General features: G+C 35.7%; 3 protein-coding genes across 3 annotated transcripts; 1 reads left to right on the top strand and 2 right to left on the bottom strand.

Moving 5' to 3' along the window:
• The first annotated feature begins 363 nt into the window (after positions 1-363).
• LOC124832727 (caffeoylshikimate esterase-like) lies at positions 364-3,880 on the top strand. Its single transcript, XM_047307002.2, has 8 exons — positions 364-489; positions 584-616; positions 758-884; positions 994-1,140; positions 1,306-1,436; positions 2,908-3,045; positions 3,128-3,226; positions 3,304-3,880. Exons 1-8 carry the CDS (start codon positions 487-489, stop codon positions 3,592-3,594), a joined length of 969 nt encoding a protein of 322 aa, XP_047162958.1. The 5' UTR covers positions 364-486; the 3' UTR covers positions 3,595-3,880.
• A 478-nt stretch (positions 3,881-4,358) lies between these two features.
• LOC124832726 (spliceosome-associated protein 130 A) lies at positions 4,359-10,034 on the bottom strand. The gene is made up of 4 exons (XM_047307001.2): positions 6,858-10,034; positions 5,933-6,424; positions 5,537-5,692; positions 4,359-4,845 (listed from the first exon to the last, which is right to left on the bottom strand). Exons 1-3 carry the CDS (start codon positions 9,870-9,872, stop codon positions 5,555-5,557), a joined length of 3,645 nt encoding a protein of 1,214 aa, XP_047162957.2. The 5' UTR covers positions 9,873-10,034; the 3' UTR covers positions 4,359-4,845; positions 5,537-5,554.
• Positions 10,035-11,392: 1,358 nt separating this feature from the next.
• On the bottom strand, positions 11,393-15,486 carry LOC124832728 (uncharacterized). The gene is made up of 10 exons (XM_047307003.2): positions 15,128-15,486; positions 14,981-15,046; positions 14,688-14,868; positions 14,306-14,502; positions 13,992-14,042; positions 13,790-13,881; positions 13,120-13,247; positions 12,230-12,321; positions 11,984-12,088; positions 11,393-11,824 (listed from the first exon to the last, which is right to left on the bottom strand). The coding sequence occupies exons 1-10, from the start codon at positions 15,434-15,436 to the stop codon at positions 11,687-11,689; spliced, it is 1,359 nt and encodes a 452-aa protein (XP_047162959.1). The 5' UTR covers positions 15,437-15,486; the 3' UTR covers positions 11,393-11,686.
• Positions 15,487-16,358: the final 872 nt, after the last annotated feature.

Raw genomic sequence — 16,358 nt, 5'->3', positions numbered from 1 at the left:
CCAAAACGTGGAAATAAAAAAGCACGTCTATTACAGTATTAATTTAGAAAAATAATCTAAAATATTTATATGAATCTCTCTTTACCTGTTTGATCCATTCAACCACCATTTTTTATAGAAAAAAATCTGTATGAGTGATGAAAAAAAACTGAAAAACTAAGGCAATTCTGATGGAGAAGATATTGGAAAATAATAAATTAATAATTATGATAATTAGCTAGATATTAATTATTAATTAAGTAGTATAACTAATAATAAAATGTGTGTGGAGCAAGGCTAAGGAGGGAGAAAGTTTGTTTGGTTTATGATTTGATGTTGTCTGGTTTTGGCTTGCTGCCTCTATAAGTGGAGAAACTCATGTCATTCTATTTCCCACTCTTACGTGTTTCTTTTCCTGAATTTCATGCACTCTAATCTTAAAATCTCTCTCTGTCTCTCACTTCACTCGTCTTTTCGACTCTCTCACCCAAAACAAAACCTTTCTTCATGGTTTCTCTCTTTCTCTCCATCTCTCTATCTATAAATATCATATTTTTCTTCATAACCGATTTTCTTTCGCTGTTCTTTTTTCTTCTTTCTGCAGGCCACTGAAACCTACGCGATCAAATACGAGGAGGTAACGATCAACATCGAGACACACATATGTGTGTGTGTGTCTGTCTTATTATCTTGTCTTATCTTGATCTTGCTCAGATTTTTCAAAACAAAAATTCAAGGAAATCTTAACGTGGATATTTGATTTTTCTATATTTTTAAGGAACATATACTGAATTCACGAGGGTTGAAGCTCTTTACATGCCGATGGCTTCCGGCTAATAGGAGTCCGAAAGCTTTGATCTTCATGTGCCATGGCTACGCCATGGAATGCAGCATCACCATGAACAGTATAATCACGCGATTACCCTCTGAACGTTATTCGTTCGTTTTCCTTTCCATCTTTCAATGGAAGTTGATTCGGTTCGTATTAATTTTCTGCACTTTTTCTGATTGCAGGCACGGGAATAAGGCTTTCACAAGCGGGTTTTGCGATGTTTGGGATTGATTACGAAGGACATGGAAAATCAGAAGGGGTTCCTGGTCTTGTTATGGATTTTGACAGCGTCATCGACGATTGTTTCCAACATTTCTCCACAATTTCTGGTTTGCTTCTTCTCTATTTTAATGTCAAATTGTTGCCTGCCACTGAGGTTGTTTCCTTGAACGTGTTTTCCAACCCATGACGTGGCCGATTTGTCGCTTGGTGAATATGTTTGTGAATGAAGTTGTCTTTTTTTTGTTTTGTTTTGTGAATGATTGAAACTGCAGAAAAAGCAGAGTACAAGAACAAGATGAGGATCTTGATGGGTGAATCCATGGGAGGAGCTGTGGCACTTCTTTTGCATAGGAAAGAACCACAGTTCTGGGATGGGGCCATTTTGGTCGCACCCATGTGCAAGGTTTGATCCCTTTCTCCACTTTTTTTTTTTTTTGTCCTTATTCTGTAAGCACGTCTTCTGCCAAATCCGCACATGTGATTCGTTTCATAACTACACTGTTCTTGTTGCTGCTATATCTAATCATTCATTGAGTTTAATCAAACATAATAGTGCAAAATTTTACCTAATCAAATAATCATTCATTGGCTTCGTTGACACGTCTGATCATTGGTGTGTTCTGTGATTTTCAGTACCCAGAAAATTTGGACCCAATGAAATTCAATGTCGATTTGCATACACTTTTCTTTTCTTCTCATTTACCTATTCTCATGGTTTCTTTCTGGGAATCTATTCACTGCTATCTTTTTCTTTATCTTTCCCTCAGAATATTACAGGCATAATAGAAAATTGCTTTTACCAGATAATAACTTAAGAGAGACGCAAAATTATCGACATAAAAAATACAGAGATGGTTTGTGAGACAATCACGTAAGAGATAGAAAAAGATTGAAAAAGATAGTAAATTAATTTGTATGTCACTCTATCTAGATAAGGCGCCAGAATCTTTCCTTTTTGTTAATTCAATGCATCAATACTTTTACTATCAATCGTTCTTGTTCTATATGATTTATAGCAACCGGAAAAATTTATCGCAAGAAAAATAGATATATGGTTTTGTTTTCATCAAAATTTATTTATTTATTATGTTATTAGAATGTATAGAAGATAAAAGATATATTCTTATATATTAGATTTGAGTTTATTCGTAAGTTAAAAATGAAATGAGTGGATCCGTTTGACCGATACTAATATTTGACATCGAAGGTCTTTGACTTTTTAGAAGCGTTGAATAGCTCCTTGGTACGCATCGTTCAAGATATTTTTAAGCTAAACCGTTTTATATTCTTGTGATGATGCGTCAGAAGCAGAGAATACGCAGCCTACGTTTTTACTTTAAAAATACACCCACGTTTTGAAAATTTCAAACCCAATCAAGAAGAACCACAACATAATTATAATGAAAAAAAGTTAATAAATATATACGAATATTATTCGATTGAGTGACAGTAGAATATAAAAGAGTATAGACTTATATTGTATATATTATTTATTTGGTTGAGAATTCAAATGGGACTCGTTAATTCATAAGTTTAGAAATAATATATACTAAGTTTCACATTGTGTAGAAATAAGAAAATAGGATAAGACGAAAGATCATTAATTCACAATATTAAGGTTTTAGGTAAAGAGAATACTATAAGTTTATTGAGAGTCTATTTACACGTGGAACTCATTGTGTAAGTCTAAGTCACATATTGGGTAGAATAAAACACTGTATAAAGATGAAAAACACATTAATTCATAACACTAAGGTTTTGAGTAAAAAATAGTGTTAATCTTTATATGGTTTATTTAATTGGTATTAGAAAATCACTTGTTTAGTATATATTTTGTTGATGCATTAAAGTGAATATTTGTTAATAAATTGCAGATTGCAGAAGAAATGAAACCAAACACAATGGTGATTAAGGTATTGAATGCATTAAGCAAAGTTGCTCCGTCGTGGAGAATAGTCCCAGGCCCAGACATAATTGATATTGCCTTCAAGGTGCCTGAAGTCAGAGAAGAGGTATTTCATAAGATTTTTTTTTTCTTGCAGAAGCTGACTATTTTCTTTGATAAAGTTTTGATGCATTATTGTTGTATTGCAGATCAGAAAGAACGAATATTGCTATAAAGGAAAGCCTCGGTTGAGAACAGCGTCGGAACTTCTAAGGATCAGTAGAGAAATTGAGGGAAGACTGCATGAGGTAAATTTGGTGAAGTAAACAAGAAAGACGTATTGAATTGAATTGAATTAATGGAATATGTTGAATTTTTTTGTTAGGTTTCACTTCCTTTTCTGATTTTACACGGTGAAGAGGATCAAGTGACGGATAAAGCAATTAGCAAACAGCTACATGAAGTGGCTGAAAGCTCTGACAAGACACTGAAGTTGTACCCAGGAATGTGGCATGGTCTGCTGTATGGAGAGCCACCGGAAAACTTGAATATTGTATTCTCGGATATTATTGGGTGGATCGAGAAGAGATCTCAGTTTGGAAATACAAGATTGGAGAGAGAGTTGAAAGGAGAACATGAACATGAACATGAACATTTGGTCAGGTCTGATCTCTAGAGAATTCCCCAACTCTCATTTCCAAAACAAACCTAGAGAATAAGGTTATAGCGCACAACATAACATAAACCTGAACACCAGAATTGTTAGAGCAAAGGGTCGTGTATATGGGCCGGTGTACAGTTTCAAATCAGTTTATAAAGGAACAAATGTCTCAATTTCCTATTGTCACCACTCTGTATAATAATTATTTCAAATAATCTATGGTTTGTATGTTAGGTACTCATTGCATCAGCATATGCATTTTTATTCATAAATTTATAAAATCACTGTTATATTTCACTTACGAATTTGACAAATTATTGCAAAACTTAATACACGAAATATTTCACCTGTTTGACCATGTTATTATGTTTATAACACATCAACATTTATTGAATATTTTTGTAAACAACAATTAGATTTAAACTGAAAATCAATACTATACAAAGTACTATTTGATTGAATTACAATATAATTGATGTTTTCTTTAAAATAAAAAGTCGGTGGTTGAATCGATTAATTTCTCCACAAATTAATCTATTCCATTTCGGAAACACCTTTATCAGAGTATAAGATCGCAAAAACTTTCGTAACCCCAATCAGCAAAAAACCATTACGAGATATGCATCTTTCAGTTACGGTACTGGCAAGATCTGAAGGGGAAGGTCTGCTTCGTATTTCATTTTTTACAATAACCAACACCCAATAAGAACGTTGAAAAAGCAAGCACAGAAATTCAACAAAACCCCAAATGAGGGCACCCCAGTTTCTCAACAATTAAATAAATAAATAAAAAATCTCTAACCATTACTTTCGTGCATAATGTTTGATGATGAATTTTGATAGGTACATTAAATGCAAGTGTTTAATTTTGGAAAACTAGAACTAACTTTTCGTTGAAATGGTAAAGCAGTGATAATCTACACTAAATTTCAAATCCAGTTAAATCAAACATCTCAGTTGAGTAAAAGAGAGGGGTTGCTGAGTGAGTTGTAGATATGAAGCGATGTGGCACGTTATCACATCCACAAAGCGTGATAACAGTTAACTAGGACTAATTACAACATAAATTGCCAACTGAGGCTTGTGGGTTTGACTCCAATACAGAGTAGAGTTATCGCCAGGTCCCTTCATCCCCCTCCAATTAAATAGGACTAGTAATCACCGTTCCCCTATTAATGAGATACACGAGCTTACTTCACTTTGTTAGTATTTGACCTAGCTGCAGCGGGCAAATGACCTACTAGAAAAACACATTTCCACCATGACCTGCTTGCAACACCAAAACACAGTACAAGACATTCATCAAATCAAAACTCTCAGTGACTAAGCAACTGCAAAATTATTCATGATTAGTTATCATTGTCATCATCTTAGGCAAGACCCACATGGCAACAGATGGAAGTAGTTTAATTGGAACACAGGTCATCTGTTTAAACAACGCCTATAACATGGGTTCTAACCTAAGGAACAAAATATGTTGCGTCTTCTATTTCCCTCTTGTCCATGATTATCAACTAATTAATTAACTACTACCAAATGTGTGGGATGGGGGGAGTCTACTTCTCCTTAGCTACCACATAATTGAAGATCCAAATCTCTAAAGCGAAGAATTTTCCTTTAATTTTTTATTCAGCAGAAAATAAAGAAAACAATCCTCGGCCAAGACTACCTTTAAAAGGAGATAGTCCAGATGAGGGGTTGGAGGGTATCCCATTAAAGAAATTAGCTTGTAAATATGTCTAACAGTAATACCTCATTCTCTATTAAGGATATCTAAACTCTTTAAGTATAAGATCTGCATGAGAATAGAAAGGGGGACAAATCCTCATGTTGATAGTGGTCACAATGTTGGAATTATCCACCTCAAATAAAATTACATCTCATGTATTGGTTATAAATCTATTATAACAACGGTAGAACAGTCAGGACCAAAATAGATAAAATTAGGGAATCATACCTTTCATGCAACCATTTCTTAAATAATCTTATTTCTCACTTCCTCGAGTTTCTTCAGTATCTCTCCAGGGGTTCTGTCCAATTCATCAGCAATTTTTCTCTGCAAATCCATTGGCAATGTTGGGAATTGTTCGCATAGATCCCCATCAATAACATCCTACACAATAAAGCAGGACTATCAGAAATTTGAAAAAAAATTAATGCTACGTCCAAAAAAGCACAAAAAACAAAAAGAACATTTTGGTGTGCACATGTTTAATAGTGACAGGATGAATGGCTCTTTGTCAAGCAGGAACAGCAATGAAAATATAGAAAGGGGCGATGCTCTTATCCAACAGATTGCAGATAGCACTTTTCCACAATTTCATAGAAGCAATAAACAGCATATCAGGCATACCTTAACGGGAAAATATGAAGATCTATATGCCATGTGGTCTCTTCCGCACAAAGGTGGGTGATCCTGTCTCATATGCATCTCCAAATGAGAAAAGAAGTCAACATCATCTCGTGAAGTAAAGGCATGTAGAGCACCAACACTTCCCATAACTGTTCCAAATACAATGCACTCTCCACCACCTGGTATGAGAGAAGCCTTTTGCAAGCATGTGACCACATCACCAACATGAAACTGTACAATTTCTTCCACCTTATTGGGAGCTCCATTCAGCTTTCCTTGCTCCCACTTGATCCTACCACCAGTAGGATCTTCTTCTATCTCATCTGAAACATCCTGTGGCAGCCGCACAAAATAGATATTTCCAAACTTGTCTGCGCCTGCCATGGTGTCAAAATCTATGTGGTACGATGCAGTAAGCCACCTTGGAACACAATCATCGGCAAATATATAAAGTTGGTTTTCGTCCCGCCTATACTTGCAGTAATGGAAAGACTGGAGAGAAGAAAGAAAAAAACACAATTAACTGAAGATTTTATTCAGTGAACTGAAACATGTAGTGCAGCAGCACACTGGATCCAAGAATAAGCACTCTATCTATTTGCAAAATTAAGAGAGAATAAATTCACAACAGAAAAGCCTAAGTCAAGTCTTTCCAAAATAGTATAATACCCACGGAAGTTTTGTATAAAAACCAAATCAGTTATATCAAATTATATCAATCAAATGCTACCAGAAAGCTCAAGACACCAAATGTGGATATTCAACAGCTATGGATTTACCACAATTCTAAAACTGCGGTGAATGCATCCACCGTAATTAATGCATAAATTAAGATACCAATTAGCAGTGATAGAAACCCTTCTATGGTTCCACATGAGAAACCAGTACGAACGTAAACTACATATGGATATAATATAGAACATACCTCTTGAACATCACCAACATAAATTCGATCACGATATGCCTGAATAGAGACAATCGTGTTGGGGAATAGCTTATTCTCACATTTTCTTAACAGACGTCTTTTTCCCAAATCATATAACCTGAGCACAGGTCCTATCCCTGCAAGTAATCTTCCTTGAAACTGACAGAGAGCAAGAGGAACACCTTCTACCTGTGTTTTGTGCAGAAGTTCAAGAGATCTTCCATCCTCTACAAACCTATAAATATGAATAAATCCTGCAGTTACAGTCCTTTTGGGCAAAAATTGAAGTCCCTTTGCCGTCCCAACAGCTAAAAGGGTTCCATATTCCTTATCATGGAAATTTACTGTGCATATGCTGAAAGCAGCCTCATTCTCCTGAAGCTCCAAAAGACATGTTGTATTTCCTGTCCTGGGATCAAGAACTCTGATGCATGAAACCCATTTCTCTGATTCAGCTTTTGGATAGCCATAGTGTTCATCAGAGAGGGGATCATCTTTATCTTCATCATCACCACCATTCTCCATTTGGTCTGCACTTCCAGTACCATTCTCCCCGGCTTGAGCAGCCTCAAAACACTGTTTCCTAGCAGCTTCACGCTCTTCTGCAGTTAATGCTCCCTGATCACTCTCAATCATCACAAGGAGTTTTCGTTTGGGTTGCAGCACAAATTTCCTTGGTGTGTACCTTAATGGAATTACAGTTTCATTAAATGTTTCTCCTAACCTTTCTATGGTAAAAATTCTCAAGGCCTCGCCAGCAACAGCAACTACACCTTCTACACACTGGTCAGATGAAAATGAAGCAGCATATTCAAGGGTTTCATACGAAAGGGGTGTTAAAAGGAAATGTCCTTGGTGAATATAACCAAGCCAGGGTCGACTAGACAAACAAAGCATAGCCCGCTTGCCCCTCACAATGATGAGAAACAGCTTTGGGGCTCTCAATCCTAAGAACCTGGAACGTGAATCAGAAAGCTGACCAGTAACCATATCCACCACAGTTCTAAACAACACACCATTCTGTAACCCAGCATTCAAGAATAGGCTAGCAGGATGATCTGCACCATCCTCACCACCAACAGAAGCTTGAACTTCAAGAAAAAGTAGAGATTCTGGAGCTGAAGAAACACTCTGAACGCTTAGTGCCTGCATACAATCATCAGGATCCAGTGATAAGATGCGGATGGTCTTGTCGTATGAGCCAACTGCAAGAAATCGAGATCTTTGTCTGCCTTCGGGAACTGGAGCAATGTCTAAACAAGCAACATCTCCAGACATTTCATGCTTCTCCACCTCCATCAACTGACCAGTTACATCTACTTCAAAATATATAAGCTCCCCTCCACTGAGTGCAATAACAACCTGAAGCCTGTTTGATCCAACTTTTGAAATTGTCCTCTTTCCAGGTGTTCTCCATTCATTAATACGGCCATCCTCCCTGATATGCCTAATACCATTTGGGTGAACCTGCATGAGAGAATCATCTCCTATCAAAGAAACAGCAAGGGAGGGAGTCGTGTCAAGAAACCCACTGTCACTAACTTCTTCAACAGTCTCACCAATGGAAAGCACAAGAGTTGCGTTTGTGAATGACACAACAATGTAAGCATCAAACTCGTCAATAACATTCTTCTTCACCGTCCAAACAGCACTTGGTATACCAGGAAGCTTGGACACAGCCATCTCACTAACCGCTAAACCAGTTCTCAAAATCCTCAAAGACGACCTAGGACCACGTCCACAGAGAGTAAAAATCTGAGGAGTTTCCTCTTCAAAGAGATTACTGACCTTCATATCCATTATTGGCATTAAACTCTCAACCTGGTCAATCCTGACAAGGTTTTTCAGCCTCCTGGGCCGGAAAAACACAGGCTGAAAACCTTCCTCGGTTTCCATTAGCGTGGCAGATGATGCCTCCACATCATCCTCATCCCCTATAGACTTAAATTGATACAAAGCATGGTTCCCAAACTCTGAGGCAGCAAATAAGAACCCTGACTTCAGCACACACATCGAAGCAGTAACAGGAATAGTATCAAAATATTTAATCTTCAATTCAGATACACGGTCATTGTTGTGTTCCAATGTGACCTTAAAAATATCCCCATACTCCGTCTGCAGGAGGAAGAAGAACATGCTCTTCAGTTTATGCATGGCAGCCGAGACAATAAGCACGCCACGCTCAGCCGGCAAGTCGTTTCGCCGTGGAATCACAGCCCTAACATCAGGATGACCCTGATTCTTATAAATAACAAAATTTTCAGCACAAACAAGCACCCCGCTAGGACCATCACCACCCCCAGGAACAGTAACAAGCAAATTGGCCCCATTATCAACCTGCTCGGACCACTTCCGCGAAACATGGTTGAGCCCAAGATCAAGCTCATAAAAGGTCAAATGCTTCTGAGCCTCATCAGCAGCCTGACCAGTGGAATCCTGGTCGGCCTCAGAGTAGTCCAATTCAATAGCAGCAAAAATAGGGTTCTCAAAGCCACAGTCAACACCGCAAATTGAATAAACTAAAGTGTGCGATTTATGAGCTTCTAAAGGGGAAGAAATGGTTAACCTAGCAGCAGTGTCCCTATTCAAAACATAAACGAGTTTCTGCTTCTCGCAGGCGCCAATCATAACGGCCCTACCCTTTGGATCGATGGCGAGGTACTGACCTGGGACAATTCGGCGGCAACCAGATTTTCCGAAGGTTTCTTGGTGAACTTTGTCGAATACGTTTTTCTCTTTGTTATATTCGAGGATTACGATGCGGCCGGAGTCGGAGCCAACGACGATGTAGTCCTTCTGAGCGCCCATGAGGCGGAACTGAGCGAGAGAGCGAATGGCGCCGAAGATTTCGACGGAGAGGATGGTTTGGATCCGGCCATTGTCGTCGGGACGGAGGAGATCAAGGACCTTGCCTCGGGCGACGACAATTTCCTGGCTCTTGCCGCCGGAGAAGTTGCCGTTGATGGCACAGATGATGCCGGTGGGACGCTGGAGAGTGAGACTGTAGAGATACATGGTGTAGAGTGGTTAGGGTTTAATTTAGGGTTTTGGTTTCAATTGAACATTCACAGTAACAGAGTCGCTGGTGAAGAAGATGGAATAGACTCGTTACGATATCATATCAGTGTGAGTAAGCAGAGCGGGACTAAAAACCCTATTTGGGGTTTGGCTACGCTTTCCCCCTTCACTTCCATTCTATACACTATTATTAAATATTAAATTAAATATATAATAAAATCAGTGTTCTTTTATTTTCTTTTTAAAAGAAGGAAATAAAAATGTTTTATTATTTCTTCAGCTCCCCTTGATAACAATTTTTATTTTTTTTAATCTTATACTCTACTCTGATGTAATACAAAATCCCTTTATCATCCTTAATGTTTTTAGTCATAGATCAAACAAACATTTTGTAACTCTAAAATTAATCTCATCGAAGTAGCACTTCGAAAAAATTTCAGTATTATTTATACTTAATATATAATAAATATGTTAAGTGTGAGATTATCAGAATTCATATATTCGTATTGAGATTTCGAAAGTAATTTAATAATTAGTAAGACTGTATCAACATATTTATCGAATGCCGCATTTGAAAATACTACTACAAATTTATTTGATCTTTTAGTGTTTATAAGAAAAAAATTAATATAGATTTTATGATATTAATAATTTTTTTAAGTAATATTTAGACTAAGATGCATACTATGGTATTATTGTATAATGTATCTTGTTGAATATTAAATTCTAGACTTGTGGATAATAATATATAATGATTTTTTGAAATTGGCATATTATAATATTTTTATTAAAATATTAATTTAGTTTCTTGAGTTTTGTTAGTTCAATTTAATTTTTGTCTGTATATTTAATTTAATTTTTACGTTCATTATTTTGTTCAATTTAATTTTATTTTTTTTAAAATTAAATAATTTTGTCTACTTTTAATTTAAAATCAAATCAAATTTTTATATAAATGTTATATTGATATTTTTAATTAAATATTTTTAATTTAGAATTAGAGTTAGTTTAAAATTATAATGAATTAAATATATCTAGTTTAATGTTAAAATTGATTTAAAATTAGAATGAAAATTTAAAAAATAGAGACTTACACCATAAGTTTAAAATTTTAAATTAAAAATTCATTAAATTATTTAATAATTTATATGACTTTTAAGTTACAGATAAATTAAATAGTTTAATAAAAATACCAAATATAACACTCTGCTCATGGTTTTACCGCATGCTAAAGGGGAGGGGATCATGCAACACTAAACACAGAAATTGCTATCATCCGTGGGACTGATAAGTGAAAAAATGCAGTTCATATGACTGCATCACCACGTTCTATCAAAGATGAACACACTACAAAAAGTCGACACCATCATTTCTACCTCACTATTGTTGTGCTAGTTTACGTGTGATAGATTGGTGTGTGAAATTCAGTATGGTGGTTAAAATGCTAGAGAAGATTCTATTCGGTTTTTACAAGATAATTATAGGGGAACCTTTTTAGTAGGTCTAACATCTATTGCTTCCATGAATATATTCATGTTCTCATTAATTTTTATCAAGGTTCTTTGATCTGTACAAGTTCAATGTTCTCGGATGATTCTTCTTAACAAAATTTAAGCTCATGAAACAACCAAGGAAAAATAAGTTAAAACTAACGCAGTCACATACATTTGAAGAACCAAGAAAGATTGAATGTAAAAATGGAACATTCTTCACTATATATATCTGGACGGTCTGCATGGTATATAGGCACACTCATAGCTTCAATGGGCAACGGAGAGATACGTCAAAGCAGTGTATTAAAATTCTTAGTATCATATTAAACATGCCTTGAATGCTTTTTCCAATTCCTTAGCATCCAAGTTTTTCCCAATGAATACAATTTTGTTTATCCTTGGTTCATCCGCACCCCACAACCTCTCAGGTGATCCTTGAAATATGTCATGAACTCCCTGTAAAAAAAAATTGATTAATTCCACGAAACTGAACATGAATGATAATTGTCAGAGACGATGGGTTATAACAAACAACAATTAGCCCAGTGGAAAATTTAAGGAATTCATTTGAGATCCATGAGGCAACCCCTTCACGGTAAAGGAATTTAAGCTTGCCTGAAAGACAAATCTCTCGTTCATTCCTTCAACAGATAGAAGACCCTTCATCCTATAAATGTCATCACTCCGATCCAGTAATAAATTACCAAGCCACATGTTAGCCTGAAAAAGATAAGCCGTTTAGTAGGCAAATGCCAACACTGACTTTTTACATGTACATAAAAGAATGAAAGGCATTCCACAGCCATCCAAATGGAAAATAGAATTTGACACACTTAGCATTAAGTATACGTCATGTCTAACCTTCTCAAGGTCTAAGCTTCCTTCACAAACTATGCTGACGGATGACACACCAGGATCGTGAGTATGATCATGAGAGTGGTGATCGTGGTGTTCTGTACACAACAAATTGGATATTATTTCTAACAAAGTTAAAATTGTAAGCAATTTGAATCACTTATATATATATATATATATATATATATATATATATATATATATATAACAATTATTAAATGTGTTAGGACCATTATATTTTATTAACTAATTTTATAAAGTCATCTAATTAAGTGAATAGGGTTAAGGATATATATGTCATGAAAAATATATTGTGTAAAGACCAGCAATAATTTTAATTTTAATTTATTGAGGGGTCAAATTATAATTATTGAATCTAACCAACAAGGGTTACTTAAAAGGTCATAGTCTCCATCTGTGAGCACATCGAATCATTCTTGTTTCTTTCTCTTTATCCCATCAGAAAAGAAAATATAGAGAAAACTAAAGGTGCTCTCTACAGAGAGAATATTAGAGACCAATTCTTATTAATTGTTTTCAATGTCTAATACTTCACTTCAAGTATGCTTCCGCTCTAACGGGTATTGGGAACTGTTTAGATTAAGGGTTTGATGCTATTAATTATTGATGTAAATCATAAAATTCTAACAAAAATGACATATTCCACAAGCATGTCCTTATGAATGATGAATTAAGAAGCTACTTGTTAGGAATTGATCCCTATCCAAATGCCAAATCTAGAGGGAATAATAATTTAAATGTACAGGCTTCCAAGTAAAATGTGTAAACAACTAAATCTACACTTGTAAGACTCATAAGACCACCAGTACGTTGTGACTAGAGCTACAAACAAGAAAATGGCTTGTACACGACTCCAAGAAAAAAATAAAAGGTACCATGCTTGTGGTCATGGTGATGATCATGGTCATGGTGCTCATGCCCGTGGTCATGGTGTTCATGCTCGTGGTCATGGCTATGGTCATGATCTTCTTTTGCACCTTCATCATTAATGGAATTCTCAATCCTTGTAGAAGATCAAGAAAAAACAAATTATATATCTAGATTTAGAAAGATACAATAATATTTAAAGCAGAACATTTGAAATATCCACGTAAGATTATGCATTACATAGTAACAGAGCAAGAAATAAGACAATGACACAGGAAAGTGAGTACTGCTATGAGCATTGTCGCCAGTGAGGATAATAATTAACACGAATAGTTCTCAGATTTATATTATTAGGGACTAGGAATAGTAAACCGACAAAAAAGTTTCAGTATAAGACTGGGATATTATAATTGTTTAAATATGAGAGTACATAGTCACGAAGGAATCATATGATTAACAAGAAACTCCTTGTGCAGAGAACTAGTGAGCCAAATTTAGATTGCCATTTTCTTAAACAATTCAAATTATAACTGTTTATATATGAGAGTGCATGATCACGAAGGAACCATATGATTAACAAAAAACTTCTTGTGCAGAGAACTAGTGAGCCCAAATTTAGATTGCCATTTTCTTGAACAATTCAAATATAGTAAATCAGAAACAAGAACAAAAAGCTACCTCTCCAAATCAAAGCCCCCAATGCCAAGAACATAATCTAAGTTAACTTTTCCATATTCTGTCCGCTTTAAGTGGGCCAAGCTGTTCATTTTCTGAATTAATGACAAAGCCACGTTCATTTGGGGCTCAAAATAATGAAATAAAATTCAAATTCAAGCTAAAACTGAACTCTTAGATACAATAGGAGGAGATAGACACCAACCCTTATCCGCTGGACCAAAGAAGCAAGATCTGGTTCACCAACTAGGTCAGTCTGGTGCAATATAAACAGGAATGTCATTAACTCAGGCATAAAGATAATATCCATCACATTCCATAACCTGGAATGTAGAATTTTATGAATAACTTCACATTGAATGTACGGAATGATAAGGTTGCCCATGCTACAATAAAAACAATCTATCCTTTAGCAGGTTGGCTAGTTGCCAAATCAAAACCGATATGCCTTAAATAATCTAAATGTTTCATTTCTGCAAAACTAAAGTCATTCCACAACAAAAATAAATCAGCCAATACCTTATTTATGATTATACGATCCGCATATGCAATTTGTTCCACAGCCTCATTGACCACACCTTTTGGCTTAACCTCGTCAAGATGAAAACCAGCATGCTTTGCATCAACTAGAGTAACAACACCATCCAATTTTACTTCATTAAAAATATTTTCCTCCGCATAAAAGGTCTGGATTATTGGCGCTGGATTCGCCAAACCTGTCGAAGTGCAGAGCACAAACAAAAAAACAATACACAAAGTACAATCATACACATTCGCAATAACTAATAAGTAAGTCCATGACATCTTCAGAATAAGCTCTACCAGCTCAAAACCTCAATTCTACACAATCATAGTACGAAAACAATTACATACACATACAAAAACAGAAGTTATTCGTTACCTGTAGTCTCAATAACAATATGGTCAAACTTTCCTTTCTTCTTAGCAACTAATTCAGAAATCATTCGGACAAGATCACCCCTCACAGTACAGCAAAGACAGCCATTGTTCAGCATCATAATATCTTCAGCACCAGCAGCTTTTGCCGCGACCAAAGAGCCATCTATATCAATTTCACCAAACTACAAATAATGCAGAGAGTAAGTTCGTTCTACAAACCAACACATTAACCGAAACAATCGCATTCAAAGTCACACAACCATAAAAATTCAGCAAACTCCGCAACACGAATACCTCGTTCTCAATAACCGCAATGCGTTTTCCATGCTCCGCTGTCAGAATATGGTTCAGCAGTGTCGTCTGTTCGGTTAAAGACGGTTAAGTATTCAGATTCCGCTGTGATTTTACTGAGCAGGAAAGTGAGGGAAACAGGATGAATACCTTGCCGGAACCGAGGAAGCCGGTGATGATGGTTGCCGGAATGCGATTGTCAGGGGGGATTACGGTGGAAACGTCGGAGTCCTCGGACTGAGGCGGCGCCGCGGTGGTGGCGGCGACGGTGAAGCGGCGAGCGGGCCTGAGAGGGAATGGTGCGGAGAGAGAGTGAGTTAGAGATTGGGAACGAGTGGTTGTTCTGCGTAGAAGAGGGAGGAGAGTGGTTTGAAGTGAGAGCGTGAAGGGTTTGGGATTGCGGTAAGCGAGGCCGAAGAAGCTGGATGCTACCTCAGCCGTGAAAGTTAAAGAAGACATGGTGAAGAAGACAAAGATGAAGATGAAGATGAAGAGTGACGAAGGAGAAAGAAGAACAGAGACACAAGGTTTAGATTTTTATGGGATTCTCAATTGCGTATTGGGCCTTGGTAAACCCAAAATACATTAATTGAAGTATTTCTTTCTGCACCTTCATAATTTCAATCTTCATTTGTATAAATGATTGTATTCTAAAATGTATACTCTATACTCAATTTTTTTATATTCTGCAATATACCTTTCTTAATAAAATGCAAAAAACATGTTTTAGATTATATATTTTAAACTATAAAAAATAATATTTTGAATTATATAATAAAATTTACATATTACATAATCTAAAGTACAAAATTTCAAAGATATACAAATTGAAATTATAGATATACAAGAAAAAACTCTCTTATTTATGGGATAATTTCTCTATATACTTTATAACTTTAACTTACATTCTTCTTAACTTTTTTTATTTAATTTAAAATATAATTTTTTATTATTGTATATATTTAATCCAACAAATACGTTAAGTGAATAGTTTAACAATGTTCATTCAATTGATTTAAAGAGATTGCATAATATGTATATAGAAAATGTTATAAAGCTGCTGAACGCCACTATCTGGGATTTAAAACAGAGATTCTAACAAATACGGTATGGGATAATGGATAAGTTGGATAAAAGAGTGTTTAAGAAGGTAAATTTTGGAGTTTTCTACAATGAGACGAGATTATCAGTAGCGCAGAAGACAGAAAATGCCATATAAATTTCAGAAAAACGGAGGTTGTAAATACAAAATGCATTAAGGAAATATCATAGGATAAGAGAAAAAACAGGCTTTAATTTCATTTCAAAACAGCAAAAATATGCCAAGATTTCATACCAAGAACTTGCCAAATCATATTTCTGTCAAGCTGAAAGACATCTC

Source organism: Vigna umbellata, chromosome 8 (genome assembly GCF_029865625.1).
Source record: "Vigna umbellata cultivar VRB3 chromosome 8, Vumbellata_1.0, whole genome shotgun sequence".
Taxonomy (NCBI): domain Eukaryota; kingdom Viridiplantae; phylum Streptophyta; class Magnoliopsida; order Fabales; family Fabaceae; genus Vigna; species Vigna umbellata.
The sequence above is the reverse complement of the archived record's forward strand: the minus strand, read 5'-3'. Positions and strand labels throughout refer to the sequence as shown.

What these genes read in the sequence shown, in the direction of transcription:
- LOC124832728 (XM_047307003.2), bottom strand. Translation starts at nt 15,436, where the DNA reads ATGTCTTCTTTAACTTTCACGGCTGAGGTAGCATCCAGCTTCTTCGGC. An exon ending in TTGCGGTTATTGAGAACGAG is followed by an intron (nt 14,869 to 14,980) that starts GTATTCGTGTTG and finishes CATTATTTGTAG; the next exon opens with TTTGGTGAAATTGATATAGA. An exon ending in TCACCATGACCACAAGCATG is followed by an intron (nt 12,322 to 13,119) that starts GTACCTTTTATT and finishes TGTTGTGTACAG; the next exon opens with AACACCACGATCACCACTCT.
- LOC124832727 (XM_047307002.2), top strand. An exon ending in ACATTTCTCCACAATTTCTG is followed by an intron (nt 1,141 to 1,305) that starts GTTTGCTTCTTC and finishes TTGAAACTGCAG; the next exon opens with AAAAAGCAGAGTACAAGAAC. An exon ending in TTGAGGGAAGACTGCATGAG is followed by an intron (nt 3,227 to 3,303) that starts GTAAATTTGGTG and finishes TTTTTTTGTTAG; the next exon opens with GTTTCACTTCCTTTTCTGAT.
- LOC124832726 (XM_047307001.2), bottom strand. Translation starts at nt 9,872, where the DNA reads ATGTATCTCTACAGTCTCACTCTCCAGCGTCCCACCGGCATCATCTGT. An exon ending in ATGTTGGTGATGTTCAAGAG is followed by an intron (nt 6,425 to 6,857) that starts GTATGTTCTATA and finishes TCTTCTCTCCAG; the next exon opens with TCTTTCCATTACTGCAAGTA. An exon ending in CTTCATATTTTCCCGTTAAG is followed by an intron (nt 5,693 to 5,932) that starts GTATGCCTGATA and finishes TTTATTGTGTAG; the next exon opens with GATGTTATTGATGGGGATCT.